The following is a 22889-nucleotide window of genomic DNA, read 5'->3' as shown; positions in this document are numbered from 1 at the left end:
CCTGCAGTGTGTGCAAACCTGGTGAAAAACTTCAGGAAACGTTTGACCTCTGTAATTGCAAACAAAGGCTCCTGTACCAAATATTAACATTGACTTTCTCAGGTGTTCAAATACTTATTTGCAGCTGTATCATACAAATAAATAGTTAAAAAGTCATACATTGTGATTTCTGGATTTGTTTTTTAAATTATGTCTCTCATAGTGGACATGCACCTACGATGACAATTTCAGACCCCTCCATGATTTCTAAGTGGGAGAACTTGCAAAATAGAGGGGTGTTCAAATACTTATTTTCCTCACTGTATATACTGTTCAGAACTGTTCAGTACAGTCTATGAAGAAATGTCACTGGAATGTTCAAAAAATACCATTAAAGAAAAGGAGGATAGTTCTGAAGTAGCAAACATTCAAGTCTTATGTAAAAGTCAGTAAATGTATAACACCATACCAGCCAAAGAAACCGATCCTCTTTCACAATAAGTAAACACTGCCACCAGCCACTTTATTTGGAACATCTGTATGGGAGACGTACAGCACATGCAGCAAAACTCAAACACACATATTTTGTCTAAATGCATACATGCAGCTGAAACTTCACTTACATATAAGTCTAATAGTTTTCATTGTTCAGTTAAAAAAAAAAAAGACAAACAACAAAAGTGGATTTGTCCACTTATCAGATTGAAAATTTAAAAAATGTATATTAAAGATATTTTAATTATAGAAAAAAAACTGTGAAACCCAAAGAAAAGTCAATTTGCATTTACATGGTAAGGCAGCAATTGTTTTTGGTAGCAACCATACTGAATGTTGTAAATAAAAAGCATGATTGATTCAGAGTGCTAAATTCAGTTTTACAACTAGCTCACTTTTGAAATCTAGTGAAGGTTGTAAAGTACAGACATTTAAACCAAATGGACTGTTAAAATACATTTATGAACATAATAAGTGAATAATAAGAAATGCCCCAAACTTTGTATCACTCATAAGATTACTAAGTCATTATTGTTGCCCTACAAGGGGGCTGAGGTTCCTTAACAATGGCTTAGAAAGTTGTATTTATGTTGTGGTAGCCCCAGTGAACAAAAGGAGAACCTAACAGACATTAAGAATTCTAAACAATAAAAATGAATTGTCATACATTTTTTTGGGGCCATATGAGTCAACCCAAAGTGTTTCCTTGTCATTAAACACCCGTAGCAAAAACACAAAGAGCTAACAATCCAGTGCCAAGTAGATCTCCCAAAGCTGTCAAATAGGGAATAGAAAAACTATCTGGGTCTCGGCCATACTTCCACAAGCAATGAACCATCCAGTCAGCTATGCACAACAGTAGAAATACCTGAGTGAACATAAATAATGACAAAGATAAATAATATAAACATAAATGTTCTTACCTGAAAAAATATTTAACAAATTATTATTATTTTTTTTTTTTTACCTGTGTTAGAGCTGCCACCAAGTAGAGGGTGATGAAAGTTGGTGTTAGACTGGTGTTGGCACCTTGCATTAAATAAATTACAAAGAGAAAGACCATATGGCCTGGAATGGCCAGAAGAAGCAGCACCCGAGCTGTTCTGTTGTTATATCCTGCCAAGACACCATAAAATGGATTCTAAAACCTTTTACCAAAAACAAGTAAAATAAGCAAAGTTTATTAAACCAGGTATATAAAAACAATATTTAAGAAATCTGAACAGATTTGATTGTGAAATTGATTGCTGCAACAGCATAGAGAATGGGTGCAGGAGAACTAAAAAAAAAAAAGATTTTGGAATGTGCAAGGGTGTTATGTCAGGTTCTGATGTAGGGTGAGGAGGCCTGGGATGCAGTCAGTGTTCCTCTCCAAGCCATGTAAACCATATCTTCATGGAGCTCGTTTCGTGCACAGAGGCTTTGCCATGCTAGAACAGGTTTGGGTTTGCACGGTCAAGTAAACGGAAATTTTAATTATACTGCATCCAAAGACATCCTATAGACCTGTATGTAACAATATTTAATTGCGTTTTTGTTGGTGTTTCTTTGGGTGTTTCATTTACCTTTGCCAAAAAAGGTTCGGAATGGACAATAGCAGAGCTTTGCATCATCAGCCAGCCTTCCCAGGGAGCAGTGAAAATGAAGATACGTGGCTATACGACTGGACTGGATAGCAGCCAGATTACCACCAACACCTTATAAGTATGTAAACATTGGAGGGGTACTGTGTGATAAAATTATTCTATAAATGTAATGTGAATAGATTAATTAAAAAAAAATAAGTGTATACCTTAATGGAGGATAAAATATCTATAGTAGCATTACTAGTAATAGCAAAATAATAACTGTGATGATTTTAGGATCCAATAAAATAAACAGACAAACTTTTTAAAAAGCTGAACAAAACAAAACACTGACCATTTATCACTGGGGTGTAAACCACTACTCCTGCTAAGTTTGAGTCATTAATGGTTTTGTCCAGAATGAGTCCACCCATACTGAGAACATACACAAAGACAAATTTTATGCTACAAGTAAAAAACAATGATAACCGCATACCCCAGTTCATTAGCTGTTGGTGACCTATGACCACTGTAAGCACAAGGTAAAAGAGTGATATATGTAGATGCATTTTGCGAGCAAAGGTTAGGAATAATCTATACAGGTGGTCATGAGAAATCAATTGAAATACATGTTGCATGATTTATAAGGTCAGAGAGGTCAATATTCTAGTCAGGTGACAGTAAATTAGGATTCACTTACCTGCTGATAACCATTGCTGTAATTATGGGTTCCCAACCATTATATAGCAGTTTGTGGCTCGCAGAATGACAAAATGTTATTATTACCCAGACTGGTGTTAGGCACAGAAAGACAACACACACTATATAGATTACATAGGGGTAGAGCTCTAGAAAAAAGAGAAAGAAACAGAGCAAAATATAAAATAACAAGTATATTAAAAACAAGTAATAATTAACTTTCTATGACTTTATCAAATAAACAAGTGTGACTGGAGCAAAGTGGAAAACTGTTACTAAATATAAGTATAGGATTATTTTCTTTCTTGTTTCTCACCAATGCAGGAGAAAAGCCTTTGACTGATGATGGCAAGAAACCCCAAGGTGATGAGGTCACCAAAACTAGCCGCAATTGGTGCTGCTACGTTGTCAGGATTAATCCCAGTCCGTTTTGAGCCGATGATCACACCCACCATAATGATACCTGTATGAGGCAAATGACATGGACGTCAGATATTATCATGCAAACAGTCTGGTTAGCTACCACATTCCTGTATCAAATATAAACCAAATTACACTGTAGGATCCAAGACACAGCAGAATCTTTACTAGTAACATTAATTCACAGAAAAGTGTGAAATGTATTTAATAAAAGTATGGAAACACAAACCTCTGATTATTTTTTAATAATATATATATTACAATATAACTTATTATATAGGAGATAACTTATTATATAGGAGCTAAAGCACATTGTTATACTGTTATAGGAAAATAATTACAAAGTGATATGTTTAAAACAGTGCATCTATGACAGAACACAATGCACCTTTTTTTTATTTTTATAAAGTTTTAAAAAAACAGCATTTCATGTTACAGAGAACCGTGGAAGCTCATTGTCCTGGCATTAAAACGCTTGTGGAAAACGTTAAAGTTATAGCTTTACTTTTGTTACACACCAATGACAATGAAGACTTTAAATTCCACTGAATGTAATAACTTTGCAATGCAGCTATCAAAATGTCAAAAAATTAGTGGTTCTGTTTCAGAATGTGAATCATGAACTTCTACCAAATTAGAATTGAGAATGTAACAGCACTAAATCAGGTTTTCTGTGAGAGAATTCTTTACACACACACACACACACACACACACACACACACATATATATATATATATATATATATATATATATATATATATATATATATATATATATATATATATATATATATATATATATATATATATATATATATATATATTTTTTTTTTTTTTTTTTTTTTTTTTTTTTTTGGAAGGAGAGTCCAGTGTCAGCAGTTTGTAATGAGCAGTCAGAAAAAGTTTTCCGTCACAGGACAGTCTTCAGAACACAGTTTTGATATTTCTCTCTAACATAACAAGCTGCAAATATTTTGTCTTTTTATCTTCACAACAACAAAAGTAGCGAAGCTCTATAACTAAAAGGAACTTTGGCAAACTGTAACAAATCAGAAACACACATTTATTTTTTAATTAAGATGCATGGTGTTGTAAATATCAGACTGTATTCTTACCCTGCAGTAATGATGCTATGAATGCTGTCACTACACTACTGCAACATAAAAGTGCTGCATGATTTACAGTCAATTTCTCATTCAGAATCCATCCAAGTACAGAGGCTGCCAAAGCAGCAAGAAAACCCAGCACTGTAGCCTGAACCTGGAAGTGTAAGAAATGTGTAAGCCATGGTTAAACTTTTGCTTCCTTTTATATGGTTATATGAAAATGTATATTAATACAAAGAGAGCACAAAGGAAAATGCTGCTTACCTGCTTGAGGGCAAGATTTCCAATTATCAGCTTCCATTTCTCTGAGGAGTCAATTTTCCCAACATTCACCTTTTGTAAACATGCAACGATGCAAAGCATTTGGGTTATATTTATTTCAGTCATTATGACAGCAGACTGTGCAAAAACATCTTACCAAGAAAGATACTATTATATACACCTTTATAAGACATAATACAACATATACTACAGTAACAAGCATATATATCATTAGTATCAAAAATACTAAGTCATTTTTCACTGACCACTGTAGAAAGTCTTGATGCCAGTGTCATCTCCAGGTTGCCTTTCATGCCAAGTAATGCTGGCACCAGGATGAAGATCTCTGTTATTTGCTGAAACACGTCCCAGTGCTGCCTCACCAACACACAAAAATTTTGGACTGACATTTAAATTCAAATTCAATCCAAATCCTGAGCCTATAATCTTGCCATACTCACCTGTACAATGTCCAGCAGCATGCCAGCCATTACTGTACCAAATCCTGCCAGGAGGAATGGAGCCAGGATCTGGAGCACCATAGAACAGATTGTTTCACTCGGCATGGCCTGAGCATCAGTGGATATTGTTTCCTCATCATGGACTGTGGGCCACAAACGTTCATTAGGAAGCAGGGGGTCCAACTCAGAGAAACCCGCCTCTGTATTCCTATTGTTATTGTGGGCAAGAGCCCAGGATTTGTCAATTCCTCCACGCCATAGAGAAGGGATTTTCTGACTCTCATTATCTTTAACCTCTAAATCAGCTGAAGTCCATTTACCCTCATGCTGATTAGAACCACTAACTGAATCCATGGTCTTCATAAAACCTTGCAAAATTTTTACCTAAGGACTTGTGTTTGAGGTATTCAGTAAAATTTTTGCTAGAGTGAAGCTGTACTGTGTTGTGCCAATGTATAGACTTTTATCCTACCCTGAATTAATTTAAATGATGATATGGCCTAAGATTTTTTTGAATGTTTCATATGTGTGTAGTAAAGGAGAAGCTTTGGTGTAATGCTTTTGGATAGTTGCTTGTTGACCGTCATCCATCCTAAAAAAGAACAGAGAGAGGGAAAGAGTGGGAGCAAAGGGTAACATGGTAATTTGCAGACAATGCAGGTCACAACTGATATCATGCACTCTTAGAAGAGTGGGTTCATTATGGGTTCATTTTATAATGAATGTTTCAGTAGAACTCTGTTGTACAGTTGTTTATAAAGCTTTCTCTTAGAGGAATAATTAGATCTTTTAATGACATTTATAAGTTACAAATTACAGATCTACATTTAAAGCAGATTATCAAGCCTGTTAGTGGTGTAATTAGAAGTATTACTTTGACATCAATAATACAATACAATGAAATACAAATCATAATAAAATCAAATAAGCTAATTGGAATATTTAAAAAGTACATATACTTACAAAAACACTCTCTCTCTTTCTCTATTTATATATATAAACAATATATATATATATATATATATATATATATATATATATATATATATATATATATATATATATATATATATATAAACTATTTTGTATGTATAGTTTATGGCAATCAATTATTAAACTGGCGAAGGTTTATTGGAATAAATCTGATCACTTACCTCTAAACACGTCCACAACACTGCTGTTGAGTGAGAGTAGTTGTTTCCACTGTCTGGTCCCTGAGGAGCAGCACTCTGATAATGACAACAACCCAGAGGTGAACCAATAGCAGCCCTCATCCACACCCTCCTGATCACACTCACTCACCTCTTGCTCCTCCTGCACTGGATGATGGCCTAAACTCACTCTTACAGTAATCAGCTTATTATGCACTGCTAGAGGTTTTTGAATATGAGAAAATTATATAACCAGAATAAACTATTACACATTTACTGTACACGTGAATGTGGAGGCTTCCAAATCATGCAGGATTTGCTAAGACACGTGGAGAGTCCACATTTACAGGTGTTCACCTCTACACTCAAAGAGCTCAGATAGGAGCTGTATAATTGTAATGAACAAACTAATGTCAATTTACTGTTTACTATAAAAGGCTGTGTGATTTGGAAGCATTCGTTTTTTATATTTTAGGGGAGTAGGACAGACAGACAGACAGACAGACAGACAGACAGACAGACAGACAGACAGACAGACAGACAGATAGATAGATAGATAGATAGATAGATAGATAGATAGATAGATAGATAGATAGATAGATAGATAGATTAGAGTCTGTGTCATTATATTGAACATGTAATGTTTCCAGGTCTCTATAAAAATGTATGAAAGTTTGTGATACTGAACACTTTCACTGCTTTCTGCTTGTCTATTCCTTTCTTTTGAATCATGTCAAATGGATTTGAGCTGAAAAGTATCACAAGGTCTTTTACAAACTTTGTGAATCCCAAGCCAGCTCGAGTGCACACTGTCCACTGTCATTAAAGCAAAAAAAAAAAAAAGAAAACTTACCAAATAATCAGAAACTCTGGAATATATGTACATATTTCAATTTCTACATTGTGTGTTTGTGTGTGTTTTCTGGCATGTATGCAAGCTCGGTTTGTAGTCAGCAACTTTTATTTTGAAATCTCATGCTACTAGTGCAACACCAGGGGGATGAAGGAGAAGGCACTTTATTTACCGAATCACGAGTTTCTCGCCCGTTTTAAGACTAGTCCCGCCTTTGGTGTACGGCTATTGGATAGTATTTCATATTGACTACTCAAGCAGCCAATCAGTGCATTAGAAATAGAATACAAGGGTATGCCGAAGCTTTCACAAGTTTATGCGAATTATATCAGAAATGATTTCGAAAACCAAAACATTTTTCATTCAAATGAATATACACTAAAACTTTGAAACACCGAGAAGTAATGGTGCTTCTCTTCACGTGACTTGGCCACTGTTACGTTTTTTAGAAGCCACGCCCACTACTAGCTTGTGCAGTTGGGCGGGATTTACAGTAAAACGGGTAGGAAGGAGAAAACTGACTCAAGGGGAACTCGGAATAGGAAAGATTTATACATATTCTGCAAAAAATATCTCAAGCTAGCGATTCAGGCAGCACCGTCCGGGGGTCACTGTGGAGTATCCGTCGGCTGTAGGTGTTTTTAAGGATGGCAGTGGAGTCAGTATCGGCAGAATGGGAATTTGATCGCTTTGATGACGGATCTCAGAGTAAGAAATGTGGCAATCGAAGCAAAGCACCTTGTCGCTGGTGTCCTGTGTTAGAACAGCTGGCTGGCACTGTTGCACTGTAACTGGATGTGCATGTTGATGTGCATTTGGCAAACTGTATTTGAATGTGTTGTCCTGTATATTGTGTATATTGCGATGCATGCAGCTGCTCCAGGAGGCGACCATTTTTGTTTTCATTCCGCCAGGACAGAATGGTGGCACTTTGATTCAGCTGATGTACAGAAATGATCAAATTCAATGTCAATAAATTAAACGACTGCTCAGAATAGAAACACTCTGTATTGATGATAAATGAGTGTAGTAAATTATGGGACATTGGGAGTTTTATCAGTAATGGCAACAATACTACATTATCTAGCTTGCGAGCTGAACACCACTTCCCAGGTCCAGTCACACGACCTGACTGAGTGCATGATGATGATGATGAGGAGGAGGAGGAGGAACACAGCAAGCATCCCAACATATTTCTGACTAGATAGATAGATAGATAGATAGATAGATAGATAGATAGATAGATAGATAGATAGATAGATTTTAGTTTTGAGTTTATTGATCACTATAAATCATGTCACCTGGGTTTAGGCACATGTATATTATATAGATAAGATTTGACCCTTAATCTAGCTTTCACCCCATAAACACCAACAAACGTGTCCTGCAGTTAGTCCAAGTAGCAAAGCAAGCATACAGATTGTTGATTAATTTGTTTGACATGTCTTTCTGTTTCTTCTTCTCAACACAGAAATTCACACAGAGGTGCAGCTGAAAAACTATAACAAGTTCTTGGAGGACTACACGTCTCAGCTAAAAGCTATAGAGGAAGCCCTGGACGATTCCATCGGAGACGTTTGGGATTTTACTTTAGATCCAATAGCATTGAAGGTGCATTTTTATTTTTTTTTGTTTGGTTGTTTTTTGTTTAATTTCCCAGCTGAAGTTCTTCCTTTCGCTTTCTGAGACTCTATAGATTGTATTTTTTATCGTCTTTTTTTAATAATCGTTATTGTTTTTTGCCGCTGCCCAGCTTCTTCCTTATGAACAGTGTTCCCTTCTGGAGCTGATTAAAACAGAGAATAAGGTAAGTTACAATATAATGACTACATCAGCTCAGTTTGTATTTGAAGAGAAAAGGTGCTGGGTGTTTTCCTTCATCTCTGTTCTGTTCAACCATATCTGTATTTCTGAGAACTTTTTGGCTGATGCTCACAAAATCAAGAAAATTGAAATGTTTAAATGTTTAATTTCTTTGACCGATGCAAAAAAAACGTATTGTGTAAGGAAAGCTCGAGGTCCTGTTATGTCAGAATATACCTGTATTGTTAGTACACAATAAGATTTAAATAAAAATGTTTAAATTGATTTAAAAAAAAAGGTTTATCCATAAAAAAAACTACTTTTTGTGTGGCGAAACATGAAGGTCCACAGGGATTATTTGCAGTATATGATCTGTTGACTATAGTTACTTTAAATTGTACTACTGCAGAATAAGTGCTATTACATGCAGCAGTTTACCTGGTGACCTACGTTTTATCGTTTAGGTCCTCAATAAAGTCATTACAGTCTATGCAGCTCTCTGCGGTGAAGTTAAGAAGCTGAAATATGAGGTATGTGGAAAAGGATCATTCTAATGTGTTTGACAAATAAATAAACCTCTATTAGACACATGATTATTTAGCTGTTTGACTTAATTATTATTATTTTTATTTTATTTTTTTTATTATTTTTTTTTACATGAGATTTAGATCAGGACCATTATAATAAGATGACATTTTGTCTCTCACATTTAGGCTGAAACAAAGTTCTACAATGGCTTGCTGTACTATGGTGAAGGAGGTAATGAAATGTTATCCTCTTATTTGGATGGGTGAACCTCTAAGATGGATTATTGTTAGAAAAACAGTAGAAATTATTTCATCAAAATTGAATTACTTCAAAAACAAATACTGCATCACATTGCCTCAGGCAAGTAAGCTGTGTGTGAAGCCATATGATAGTGGTGTGTTTCTATCTGTCAGTTTCAGACACGAGTGTCGTGGAAGGAGACTGTCAGGTTCAGATGGGACGCTTCATCTCATTTTTACAGGTGAGACACTCTTGGAGATCAGAGTCTGGCGGTGAAATATTTGACCAGTAATTAATTATAATGATTTGATAAAAATCTGTCTTTCTTTTTGCAGGAGCTATCTTGCTTTGTGTCCCGGTGCTTTGAGGTTGTTGTTAACTTGGTTCACCAGCTGGCTGCACTGTACAACAGCAACAAGTGAGCTTTTGAGGTTCATGTGGTGTATCTGAGCATTAGTGCCATATTAAATTTTTTATCTTGTTTCACTTTTATTTTTCTGTAAATTCTTTTAGAGCTGCGACAAAAATCATTGAGTCAAGTGGAGTACATTTTCAGGTAACATTTGACCTTTTTATTTGTCCTCCCTTTGATTTGGTACTTCATGTAATACATTGATTACTGTGTTTTGAACAGACTGTGTATGAGCATCTAGGTGAACTCCTGGTGGTTCTGATCACCTTGGATGAGATCATGGAGAATCATGGAACATTAAAAGACCACTGGAAGATGTACAAAAGGTGAACAGCATATAGAAACATTTCTGTTCATAATTGCTACAGTGTGGCAGGCGTAATATGTTTATGCTATGATGTGAATTTTTTTGTATATTGAGTCCATTTTTCTTGACTTGACAGATTACTCAAATCTGTCCACCACAACCCATCTAAATTTGCTATTCCTGAAGAAAAGCTGAAGCCTTTTGAGAAGCTTTTATTGAAGCTGGAGGGCCAGATTCTGGACAGCATGATCTTTCAGGTTTTTATTCAGCTTTTTTTTGTACATGCCTATACACTGAAAACATTTGTATTAAAATCAAAAGATTAATGAGATCATTTTTACATCTAGATGTACTAAACAACTTAAAACATAGCATCTTTGGAGGTAGAGTACCCACATTTTTGCTGAATAAAACGATGGGAATAAGTGTCCTACTCCTCCTTCGGCCAACAGTAGCCCAATGTTGGCTAAAAAATACCTGTGGTTGATAACGCGGGCCTCGACCGATCCGTTATGAATTTCTCTTTCGTGATTTGCATATTTAATTTGGCACATGTTTTACGCTGGATGCCCTTCCTAACACAACCCTCCCCGTTTATCCGGGCTTGGGACCGGCACTAAGAGTGCACTGGCTTGTGAAACCCTGATGGCTGGGTTAAGAAGTATTAAAGTAAGTAAATGCATAAATCTGGTCATCCACTGACTGCACCAAAATGTTTAATTTCTCTTTTATGATGATTTTCTGGGCTTGTATCACTGCTTTATTTTGGTTGTTTGCTCTGGAAAGTTGAATGCATGCTCACTAAGTGTAGGTCTGGTGACTGACTTCATTCCCTGATGAAGTCCATTGTTGTTTTGGCAGTGGATTTTAAGTCATTGTTTTGCTGCATAATAAAGTCCACACATTTAGATTTGCGGTATTTCTCCGTAAATTGGCAGGCAGAGTGTTTCTGTAGACTTCTGAATGGATTCTGTTTCTAGGAGCAGCCTATAAAGCCACAGCTGTATGTTTTAGATCATGAATAATTTTTTTCCTTCTGCGGACTGTTGCGGTTTGTCTTTTTTTCTTACAGCAGTCATGATGTTTTCTGTCATTTCACTACTGTTGTTTTTCTTCCTTTCTTGTTTTTTTTTTTTCCCCCTGTCAGGACGTTACAAATTGGTGTATTGGCTATGCTTTTACCAGTGAATTAATCAACTTTCTCTGTTTGGTCTTCATGTAGGATTATTTTTTTTATTAACAAATGCCGTTTTGACAGGTGAAACCCAGGACTCAAACCAAGAGTAGACATTCAGAGTTATTAAATCTTTAAATTAGGAGTGTCTAATCTTATTCAGATTGGGCCAGTTGTTGACTGAGGGTTGACCCTACCTGATTGTCAATTGAAAGGCAAGTAATCAACTAATTAACAAGGTAAAATTCCACTTAATTTGAATGAAAAGCTGTAACCACACTGGCCCTGTCTGAAACAGATTCAATATCCCTCCTTGTTTTAACAATCAATCTAACTGGGCATTCCCAGACAATGGAAAAGACCTGCATCTCATATGGTCCAATATTTCTGATCTTTTGAAAAACATGTGGGTTTAAATAAAAGGTGGCTACTGGACCAAAGTTGTTTGACACATCTAAATGTAAATATCATGAAAGAAAAATTGAAATTATGATGTATTGATCAAATGACTTTAGTTTATAACAAAAACAACAGGCTTTTTGTGTTCCAATACTTTTGGAGGGTTCTATATTATGTGTGATTACAAAAATACCTTAGTCACTTCTTGTCAGTGAAACATTTAGAAATAATTACTATTACAAAATAATTTCCGTGGTTTTGACACCTGTTTACTGCATTTAATTCTTATTCTCTGACATTTCTTCACCCTTAAGTTAAAAAAAAGAAAAGAAAAAAAAAAAAAGATTTTTTTTAAACGGTACACAGCCATGATCTAGTGCCCATGCAGGAAAGGTTGGTGGTCTTCCTTGGTTAGGCACCCAACAAGGATTTGAGTTTGTAACCTTCTAAATCAATCAGTGCCCCAGGGTTTATAATAAATTCATAAAAAAGGGAAGGTCTTGAAATGGGGAAATGGTTTATACCACAAATGTGTAAAAGTACAGACAGTAGATACCAAAATAAGTCATGTAATAAAAATAAATAAATAAATAAATAAAACAATTTTTTTTTTTTTATTTTTTATCTCAAAGCCTTTTTGATTATGCATCTTTGTAATCCAAACAAAACAGTGGGTTATTTTCATATGTGTGTTTAAATTTCTTCTATCTTTTCCTGATAGGCTTGTGTGGAACAGAGATTTGATAATCCTGGGGAAGGCTTTTCAGTCTCCAAAAACAGTGCCTTTGCTGAGGAGTTTGCTCACAACATTCGAACTATATTTGCCAATGTGGAGTCAAAACTCGGTTTGTGTTTACTTATTTAATTAGTCAGTGTTAATATAACCAAATAGTGCTGTGTAAACATACATCATAGCTTAGTTCATGGTTCTCAGAAAGTACTGCAGAAAAAACTGTTCACTTGTATTTGTGTTTATAGGAGAGCCTGCAGAGATTGACCAAAGGGATAAGTATGTTGGGGTCTGTGGACTCTTTGCCCTGCATTTCCACATTTTTCGTACAGTTGACAAGAGGCTCTACAAAGCTCTTTTGGATGTGTGTAAAAAGGTTTGTGTTAAACTCGGGTTTGTGTTTTTCTTCACTTTACTTAACACATTGAAATCATCCCATAGGGGATTTGTTTATTAGCTGAAATGCAGGGTCCTCATGCTTTCAGACTTTGACTGTTATTATTCATATCCAGTTTGATCTGATTTTGTGGACATGGTTTAAATGTTTAAAACTCTAGTTGAAACATTTCACATGTAGAACTTTTAAAGCAGAATTTGTTTTCTTGAACACTTTTCTTTATCTTCAAGGTCCCTGCAGTTACACTGACTGCCAACATAATCTGGTTTCCTGATATGTTTTTGGTTAACAAAATTTCAGCAGCAGCCAAACTGATGGATAAGAAAAGTCTCCAGGCCATTCGTATCAGCAAGGATTTATACTTACAACAAAAGGCACAAGCATTAACAAAGTGAGTTTGGTGGTACACATCACATGAACGCAATGAAGCTGATTTCTGCACTATCCAGCTTTAAAATAACATCACAGGGTTTGTGTCCAGGCTTTAAGTTTTCTAAATAAAAAGTAAATTAGTGCTCATCCTATGTAGTCTTCCCAAGATAGGCTCAAGATTTTGCTGTAACTCTGACAAGGATAAATATGTTACTAAAGATGAATGACAAAATAAATATTAGTCTTTCTATTAGATGAATCTTTGCTTTGCTAGTGGTCTGGCTTAATGCTGTACATTTTCGTTCCTTTCTAGAGACGTACAGTCTTACTATGTTTTTGTAACCTCCTGGATGATGAAGATGGAGGCTATATTATTAAAAGAGCAGAAAAAGGAGAAACTCTCAGAAGATCTGAGCAACAGGTGCAATGTATTTGTACAGGTGAAAAGGTTATGCCTTTTTAAAACTGATAAGTTAGACTTCTTTTAGAGCATTTGTGCCTCTGGACATGCATTTTATGTTATTGTTATACCAATATAGAGACTAATCTGAGAGCCAAGGCTGCTTCAGTATCGCACACATGTTCCATGTATTGTAATAACTATATAAAACAATGCATTTTTTTTTGTTTTTTTCTATTCGAGTGAATGAGAATAATAAAAATAAACTAGTAGTAGGTTGTTATGGTGATGATTTTTCTAGCTATTATTTGTGATCATGTCTGACGAGAGCTTGTGTTGTGTGTTTTTGCCTGCAGGGTATTTTATATGCATACAGCATCAGTACTATCATAAAAACCACCATGAACCTCTACATGTCCATGCAACGACCCATGACCAAGACCTCTGTCAAGGCTCTGTGTCGTCTAGTAGAGCTACTAAAAGTAAACAATTTTTCTTTACTTTATCTGACCAATGAAAATCGACAAATGTCTCATTATCCATCTGTCAGGTCTTTGCATTTAAAATGCAATGAGATAAGCACTCTTTAAAGAGACAGATTTAAATAAAATTAAATTAAATTATATCGATTTAGTAACGCCTCTTTTATTTTTACTTTTAAACAAAGGCAATAGATCACACTTTTCACCGGCGGTCACTTGTGGTGGCAGATTCTGTGTCCCATATCACTCAGCAGCTGCAGTCACAAGCTTTGGCCTCTATATCGACAGCTAAGGTACTGTCAACTGGGACATTGTTATTAGATTTATATTATCGTTCTTTTTATCTTACACTAAAGAATGTGATACAATAACAAAATTCTTGTCTTCTTTGGTAACAATGTCTCACTACTGTTCTGTAGAAAAGAGTGATCTCAGATAAGAAGTACAGTGAGCAGAGGCTGGACGTGCTTTCTGCCCTGGTGCTTGCTGAGAACACGCTGAATGGACCGAGCACTAGGGAGAGAAGACTGGTGGTGTCTCTTGCACTCAGTGTGGGCACTCAGATGGTAAGGTTAAATGTGTATGGGGGGTTGTGAAATCGGTTCACTAAGCTTGCATGAAGCTAGTTTTAGTATTCTCTGTCTATACCTGAGTTCTTAACACTGACTAAGGCTGTTTTTACCGAAGGTTACACTGGCAGACTAAAAGTTTGTATGGTGTCGTGTTTTCAGTTGTGTTTCTAGTATGGGAAACAGTTTGTGAATGACTCATAAATGTATTCTAATTTAGCCACTTGGTGTTTGGTAATGAAGAGCCACTTTGCATCAGCAACACTGACTCAATAACAAACAAGTCATTCATAAGAATACAACTGATGGTACCTGTATTCATAGCAACTAGTTTCTAATTAATTAATCCTTTGATTGTTAATCATAAACATAATATATTATGTGTAAGGCAGTCATTCATGTAATGGTATGCAAAACCATGATCCCACTAAACAGCTACTTTATTAGGGTACAATATTCTGCAATCAAATATTTATTTATCAATCATTGGATGCCTATTTAAAAGATGTCAGCCTGCATGTTTCTTACCTCAACCATCTTTCATATGGAATAATTTTCTGTTCTTATCCCAACATGTTTGGGCAAACTACTGAGTAGGCACAAGTCAGAGGCTGCATTTTTATTATGAGATCATGTAGACTTTTTACAAAGTATTTTTAGTTTAAAACTACAAAAAAAAAAGTTTCAAACTACAAAAATACAAAACACCAACGTATTTGGATACAAAAAATGTTAAAACCATTCTATTCAACCCTATCAAATACAAATGACAATTTTTGAAATACTTATTTGAAATACATGTCTCAAAATATACTGCCAATCCTTCGGTATAGTAGTACTCACTTTGCTTACAAATGTGCTTTTTGGTGCTTCCCAGAAAACTTTCAAAGATGAGGAGCTTCTGCCATTACAACTTGTCCTAAAGAAACTGGACCTTATTAGTGAATTAAGAGAGAGGTGAGAAATACAAAAGGACCTTCAGTGCCATATGTGTATATAAATAGACATGTATAAAAGTGTACTTTTCACAATTTTACAATAATATAATGATGATTGTCTTCTAATGTTTAAAAGCAAAATACTGGTCCTTCTCCTCAGGGTCAAAGTGCAGTGTGATTGCAGCTTTCTCTACTGGCACCGTGCAGTGTTTCCCATTTACCTGGATGATGTTTATGATCATGCTGTGGATGCAGCAAGAATACATGTATGTCTAATGACGGTCTACCCATTTCAGTAGTAACAGTGCTGCAGCTTACTATCAAATATATTTGCATCTGTGTTTTAATTTACCAATTATTTATAAAAGTTTTTTTTTTAATGACTGTTGTCCTCTAGTACATGTTTAGTGCTCTCAGAGACTGTGTGCCCTCCATGCTATATGCCAAACACTTGGAGTCCTATGAGCAGCTACTGGAGTGCTATGACAAAGAGATCACGGAGGTCTTCAACGAGGTGAGGAAAGAGTAGCTAAAATAGGTAGAAAGGGGGGGGATAACATGGGTGTAATGTATTGTTTAAAGTCAGTAACAAATTCAGCTATAAGTGGGTTAGACTGCTAATGGCATCTGGCCCAACATATGTTAAGGCTTTTATATTGAACTATTGAAAAGTAGTTTTGGTTTAGAATGTATTAAACTGAATGTGCTGTAAATATTCAGACAATAAAAACTTGCTATTTTAACTCTTGATAATCTGTGTATAATGTACATCTAAAAGATCTGCAAGTATTTAGTTGCACATAAATTAAATGAAGTATTTAGAATGCTTATTTACTTGGTCTTGGTTCCCCATAAGCATTTGTTGGACAAGCTATGCAAGGAGATAGAGAAAGACCTCCGGCTTTCTGTGCACACACATCTCAAGTTGGATGACCGGAACCCATTCAAAGTGGGCATGAAAGACCTGGCACACCTCTTTTCCCTCAAGCCCATCCGCTTCTTCAATCGCTTCATAGACATTAAAGGTCAGTAAAAAAGGACTGCTATTTATAACACGTTAGTACATTATTGAATTCACCTGCATGTGGTTTATAAAAGTATATTTGCATTTTGTGGTAAGAATAATATGACTTTTTGTAAGCGTAGACTTTCTATATGTGGTGGTGTTATTTCCACAGCCTACGTCACACACTACCTGGACAAGACGTTTTACAACCTAACAACAGTGGCACTCCATGACTGGGCAACGTACAGTGAGATGAGGAATCTGGCCACGCAGCGCTACGGGCTGGTCATGACCGAGGCGCATCTGCCTAGCCAGACTCTAGAACAGGTATGTTGGATTACATTTAGATTCTGTGTCATTAGGATGTCTTCAAAAAGTATGTACATGGACATATGTATCATTTATATCTGCTTAATGCAATTACAATGATCTCTGTTAGGGGCTGGATGTATTGGAGATTATGAGGAACATCCATGTTTTTGTTTCACGTTATCTTTACAACCTGAACAACCAGGTAGGTTCTATTTAAAAAAATCCTGTTGGCTCTGTGTTGTAAAAATCCAGGCTTCCATTTTTTTGGTGCACATCATGTTCATTCATGTTTTCTAATTTTATAGATCTTCATTGAGAAGACCAGCAACAACAAGCACTTGAACACTATCAACATTCGGCACATTGCTAACTCCATACGCACCCATGGGACTGGGATCATGAACACAACTGTATGTGAAGCTTTGTAATCAGAAGCAATGTAACAATGTCGTTTAATTCATTATCCTGAGAAAATTCTGTTTGGCTGCACGCCTGTTCAGTATCATTGAGAAACTTTCATATCTGTTCAGGTAAACTTTACATATCAGTTCCTCCAAAAGAAGTTCTACATTTTCAGTCAGTTCATGTACGATGAGCACATCAAGTCCAGGCTTATCAAAGACATCCGGTTCTTCCGGGAAACTAAAGACCAGTCAGATCAAAAGGTTGACATCTCCAGGTTCCTTCTTTAAAATATAAGCAAGCTTTTCTATATATTTATCCATGCTCTGATCATGTGTTTCCTTTATTATTGATGTTTTTCAGTATCCTTTTGAGAGGGCAGAAAAGTTCAACCGTGGTATTAGGAAACTGGGCATTACTCCAGATGGCCAGAGCTACCTGGACCAGTTCAGACAACTTATCAGCCAGATTGGTAAGAACTTGTACATTCTGTAGTTATCACAACACTTGTCTATTGCTATTTATAGCACTTGTGTGGTGCTGAGAACAATTTGCCCTCCAGTCTCAATCACTGAATAGTTAATAACATTAATTACAATGATGTAAATACTAAATTTTCTGTTAACCAAAGTATCACTTTTTTACTGTATACAATAGAGTTATAGAAGAGAAACTATTTATTGAAGTATGAAGTGTAAAAAAATAAAGGCTTTCGGCTCCTCATGGTTTCATCGAACTAGCGTTTGCTACCATGTTCTATGTTACTCGTTAGTTTAAAATGTATATTTCTATAAATGTGCTTTGTGGCAGTGTCCAATGTTAAAAGCACTATTCAATTAAATTGGGAATTGAAATAGTGTGTCATTGTTTTTTTTTCTTCCCTCTCGTAGGTAACGCAATGGGATATGTACGTATGATCCGCTCTGGGGGTCTTCATTGCTGCAGCAGTGCCATCAGGTAAAGTCAGATCCTGAGCCCTATGCATATACACACATTTTTAACAAGCCTATAATAAAATTAATATGTAGTGCACTCTGAATATATATTTCTTTATGCGTATATTCTAACATTCAACGGTGAATGAATTCAGGTTTGTTCCTGATCTTGAGGATATTGTAAACTTTGAGGAGTTGGTGAAAGAAGAGGGTCTCTCTGAGGAGACTCAGAAAGCAGCTAGGTACTAAAATATTCTCTTTCTGTATCCATCTTCCTCATTTTTCCCAGTGAGTGCAATGTGTTGATACAAAGCAAGTGTTTTTATTAAAGATCTTAATTTCTGTAGCTCACAAGACAACAAACTTGTATCATTGCAGTGTTCTAGACTGTGTACTCGGTGACCTGACCAGTAACTCGGCTGAGGGAACAGAGTATTTCAAAATGCTTGTGGGAGTTTTCGCCCCGGAGTTTCGCAGCATTAAGAATATGCACTTGAGGAACTTTTACATGATTGTTCCTCCTTTGGTAAGCAGCAATCTCTGCAGTTTAACGTTTTCATATGTATTACAGTGTTTTTCTGCTAAATGTTTTTTAAGAAATATTGTGTGTAGGTTAGACATTTTTGCTCACAAATCTAGTAAAAAAAAAAAAAACTTTTTTACATTTCTAAATGTTTTGCTCTAATTAAAACAACAGGCACTTTGAATATGAAAGTAGAAAAAAATGAACAGAAGGGGGGGGAAAAAAGATTTTAGTAAGGTTTTCTGCAACTCTGAGCCACCAGAACAGGTTCATTGCACCTGCAAATCAATTGTGGAAAGTTTATAGGTCCCATAAACTGCATTCCTTCCAAAACTGTGTGTGAGAAGGCCATAGCATTTGGATTTACATTGTTCTTATATACTTTAAACTATTAAGGAAGTACCCATGCCCAATTAATAACAGAAACGTTAGTAAACATTTTTATAACTTTTTCATTTTCAGACAGTAAACTATGTTGAACACTCCATCAGCTGCAAGGAAAATCTGAACAAAAAGAACAAAAGTGGTGCAGCATTTACAGATGATGGCTTTGCCATGGGTAAGTGTCGGATATTTACACCCTTGTTTCATTATCTGCGATTGTGCTTTCCTGGTGTGCAACATCTACATTTTTTCAACTTTTTCTGCCCCAAGGTGTGGCCTACATCTTAAAGCTGCTTGATCAATACCAGGAGTTCGACTCATTGCATTGGTTCCAGGCAGTTCGAGAGAAATATAAGAAGGAAATGAGCGCAGTGGTGAAGGAACAAAATGTTCAGGCCACCAACCAAGATGAGAAACTCATGCAGACCATGAACTTAACTCAGAAGAGGCTAGACATCTACTTGCAGGTGTGCAGGCATATGCTGTAATGAAAAATTGATTTGCCATGTTCTCTCTGTCTTATCTCTTTTTGTATTTGAGCAATCAAGCTAAATCTGCTGAGCTGTGAAGTGGCACAACTGGTAGTATTGCCACTTCACAGCTCCTGAGGTTCAAACCTGATCTTGTGTTACTGTTTCTATAGGATTTCTAATGTTTTTTTTCATGTCTGTGTGGGTTTACTTCCACTTCCAAAAACATGCCAGTATGTGGATTGGCTACTTTACATGTAAATGAGTGTTTATGGAAAGAAGTCACAGCCGCCTTAAATCCGCCACAAAGCTAAGCTGAATATAAACTGAAAATTAAGAAAGAAATAATATTATTTGCTGCATATCTTTTAAAACTTGGGATGGATGCATTAGTTTTACAATGATGGGAATGTTTGTTTAAAAAAAAAATGTTGGGCTTTCATGAAATTTAAATATTCCCTTCAAGCAAATAGTTAAGACACAGCAGGGTCACAATTTCCTTAAAAAAGAAGAAGAAGAAGAGTGAAAACAGTGTTGGGGTGGATCTGATATTTAAGTGTTCGGTTTTTTGGGGGGTTTTTTTAGTGCTGACACATGCTGTATGCTTTTATCTGCCGGCAGGAGTTCGAGCTCCTTTACTTCTCTCTCAGCAGTGCACGGATATTCTTCAGGGCCGATAAGACTGCAGCGGAGGAAACTCAGGAGAAGAAGGATAGGGGTAGGTGTACTCTTACACTTACTGATTACATTTGTTTAAGCAGAATGTTAATTACTTTAATTAAAGTTAAAGGAACAGCTTATTTGATTCTTATCCGTGTTTGAATGAAAATAACTAGATTAAAGAGGAGTTGCTGATATAAATGTGTTTCCAAAGAAAACCGGTGTTTTGAACAAATGATATTGCCTTAACTAATTACTAATTGATTCAAACTTATAGAAGTTGTTTAGGGTGAGTTTTGAACACCTTGTACCCAGTCTCATTAAACACATCAGGGTTTACAGTGGGTATGGAAAGTATTCAGACCCCCTTAAATTTTTCACCCTTTGTTATATTGCAGCCATTTGCTAAACTCATTTAGGTTCATTCTTCTTCCTCATGAATGTACACATAGCACCCCATACTGACAGAAAAACACAGAATTGTTGACATTGTTGCAGATTTATTAAAAAAGAAAAACTGAAATATCACATGGTCCTAAGTATTCAGACCCTTTGCTCAGTATTTAGTAGAAGCCCCCTTTTGATCTAATACAGCCAGGAGTCTTTTTGGGAAAGATGCAACAAGTCTTTCACACCTGGATTTGGGGATCCTCTGCCATTCCTCCTTGCAGATCCTCTCCAGTTCTGTCAGGGTGGATGGTAAATGTTCGTGGACAGCCATTTTTAGGTCTCTCCAGAGATGCTCAATTGTGTTTAAGTCAGGGCTCTGGCTGGGCCATTCAAGAACAGTCACGGAGTTGTTGTGAAGCCACTCCTTCGTTATTTTAGCTGTGTGCTTAGGGTCATTGTCTTGTTGGAAGGTAAACCTTCGGCCCAGTCTGAGGTCCAGAGCACTCTGGAGAAGGTTTTTGTCCAGGATATCCCTGTACTTGGCCGCATTCATCTTTCCCTCGATTGCAACCAGTCGTCCTGTCCCTGCAGCTGAAAAACACCCCCACAGCATGATGCTGCCACCACCATGCTTCACTGTTGGGACCGTATTGGACAGGTGATGAGCAGTGCCTGGTTTTCTCCACACATACCGCTTAGAATTAAGGCCAAAAAGCTATTTTGGTCTCATCAGACCAAAGAATCTTAATTCTCACCATCTTGGAGTCCTTCAGGTGTTTTTTAGCAAACTCCATGCAGGCTTTCATGTGTCTTACACTGAGGAGAGGCTTCCGTCGGGCCACTCTGCCATAAAGCCCCGACTGGTGGAGGGCTGCAGTGATGGTTGACTTTCTACAACTTTCTCCCATCTCCTGACTGCATCTCTGGAGCTCAGCCACAGTGATCTTTGGGTTCTTCTTTACCTCTCTCACCAAGGCTCTTCTCCCCCGATAGCTCATTTTGGCCGGACGGCCAGCTCTAGGAAGGGTTCTGGTCGTCCCAAACGTCTTCCATTTGAGGATTATGGAGGCCACTGTGCTCTTAGGAACCTTAAGTGCAGCAGAAATCTTTTTGTAACCTTGGCCAGATCTGTGCCTTGCCACAATTCTGTCTCTGAGCTCTTCAGGCAGTTCCTTTGACCTCATGATTCTCATTTGCTCTGACATGCATTGTGATCTGGAAGGTCTTATATAGACAGGTGTGTGGCTTTCCTAATCAAGTCCAGTCAGTATAATCAAACACAGCTGGACTCAAATGAAGGTGTAGAACCATCTCAAGGATGATCAGAAGAAATGGAAAGCACCTGAGTTAAATATATGAGTGTCACAGCAAAGGGTCTGAATACTTAGGACCATGTGATATTTCAGTTTTTCTTTTTTAATAAATCTGCAACAATGTCAACAATTCTGTGTTTTTCTGTCAGTATGGGGAGCTGTGTGTACATTCATGAGGAAGAAGAATGAACTTAAATGATTTTAGCAAATGGCTGCAATATAACAAAGAGTGAAAAATTTAAGGGGGTCTGAATACTTTCCGTACCCACTGTATAGAGCTTCCACCAAAAATATGTTTTAACTGTGTTCTCCTTTGTTGTTTTCTGTGTTTTAGAGGATGTTGCTAAAGCAGATGCTGCGTCGCCTGAGGCTGCTGCCACCCCTGAACTGGGTGCCAAGTGAAGCTAAAATAAAAAATGAACACAGATCCCACTTAAAGTCTTTAAGGCCATAGGATGGAGTGGAAAGGAACCAGTTTATCCAGATGTACAAAGTGCAATGTTTTTGTTTATTCTTACTTAAAGTATTTCTAAGTATTACATGGCAAGATATAAGATAAATGGCCTTTGATCACTGACCACGAATTAGAAATCTACAGTGTGAACATTGTTGGTCAGATTTATATTTTTTTCTTCAAATGCACTTAGGACTGGAACTGACTGTGATCTGCTTCTAGAAAAATCTTCGTCACCATTTTTTTCTGCATTGTATACAGATTTTGTCAGATAACTGTCAGGTGAGCAGGTTTGGCAG

The 22889-nt window shown here is 36.5% G+C and overlaps 2 protein-coding genes across 3 annotated transcripts; one reads left to right on the top strand and one right to left on the bottom strand.

Annotated features, from left to right (window-relative positions):
• Positions 1 to 469: 469 nt before the first annotated feature.
• Positions 470 to 7128, bottom strand: slc41a2a (solute carrier family 41 member 2a). Its single transcript, XM_083546023.1, has 12 exons — positions 6991 to 7128; positions 6141 to 6215; positions 4987 to 5578; positions 4792 to 4899; positions 4529 to 4597; positions 4274 to 4418; positions 3055 to 3201; positions 2740 to 2887; positions 2395 to 2474; positions 2040 to 2171; positions 1442 to 1590; positions 470 to 1342 (listed from the first exon to the last, which is right to left on the bottom strand). Exons 3-12 carry the CDS (start codon positions 5347 to 5349, stop codon positions 1187 to 1189), a joined length of 1497 nt encoding a protein of 498 aa, XP_083402149.1. The 5' UTR covers positions 5350 to 5578; positions 6141 to 6215; positions 6991 to 7128; the 3' UTR covers positions 470 to 1186.
• Positions 7129 to 7450: 322 nt separating this feature from the next.
• Positions 7451 to 22582, top strand: washc4 (WASH complex subunit 4). 2 transcript variants are annotated; one of them, XM_083545979.1, is made up of 33 exons: positions 7451 to 7698; positions 8462 to 8601; positions 8744 to 8797; positions 9258 to 9323; positions 9507 to 9552; positions 9735 to 9802; positions 9897 to 9979; positions 10075 to 10117; positions 10196 to 10299; positions 10417 to 10537; positions 12575 to 12698; positions 12832 to 12959; positions 13211 to 13371; positions 13666 to 13792; positions 14109 to 14234; positions 14420 to 14527; positions 14654 to 14800; positions 15681 to 15760; positions 15902 to 16007; positions 16139 to 16255; positions 16598 to 16766; positions 16920 to 17074; positions 17187 to 17261; positions 17365 to 17469; positions 17590 to 17724; positions 17825 to 17933; positions 18352 to 18418; positions 18552 to 18638; positions 18775 to 18922; positions 19382 to 19478; positions 19574 to 19770; positions 20395 to 20491; positions 22471 to 22582. In XM_083545979.1, the coding sequence occupies exons 1-33, from the start codon at positions 7638 to 7640 to the stop codon at positions 22536 to 22538; spliced, it is 3519 nt and encodes a 1172-aa protein (XP_083402105.1). In that variant the 5' UTR covers positions 7451 to 7637; the 3' UTR covers positions 22539 to 22582. The 2 variants fall into 2 exon arrangements, 1 of the variants encoding a protein (XP_083402105.1); XR_014534271.1 differs by having other exon boundaries at positions 7467 to 7698; positions 20395 to 20774; positions 22413 to 22582.
• Positions 22583 to 22889: the final 307 nt, after the last annotated feature.

This window comes from Silurus aristotelis (assembly GCF_946808225.1).
Source record: "Silurus aristotelis genome assembly, chromosome: 7".
NCBI classification, from domain to species: Eukaryota; Metazoa; Chordata; class Actinopteri; order Siluriformes; family Siluridae; genus Silurus; species Silurus aristotelis.
The sequence above is the reverse complement of the archived record's forward strand: the minus strand, read 5'-3'. Positions and strand labels throughout refer to the sequence as shown.

Coding starts and splice junctions, on each gene's coding strand:
- washc4 (XM_083545979.1), top strand. CDS start 7,638: ATGGCAGTGGAGTCAGTATCGGCAGAATGGGAATTTGATCGCTTTGAT. Junction 17,470..17,589: donor CTGGGATCATGAACACAACT/GTATGTGAAGCT, acceptor ATATCTGTTCAG/GTAAACTTTACATATCAGTT. Junction 20,492..22,470: donor TCAGGAGAAGAAGGATAGGG/GTAGGTGTACTC, acceptor TCTGTGTTTTAG/AGGATGTTGCTAAAGCAGAT.
- slc41a2a (XM_083546023.1), bottom strand. CDS start 5,349: ATGAAGACCATGGATTCAGTTAGTGGTTCTAATCAGCATGAGGGTAAA. Junction 4,900..4,986: donor TGCTGCTGGACATTGTACAG/GTGAGTATGGCA, acceptor TTGGTGAGGCAG/CACTGGGACGTGTTTCAGCA. Junction 1,343..1,441: donor TGGTGGCAGCTCTAACACAG/GTAAAAAAAAAA, acceptor ATGTTCACTCAG/GTATTTCTACTGTTGTGCAT.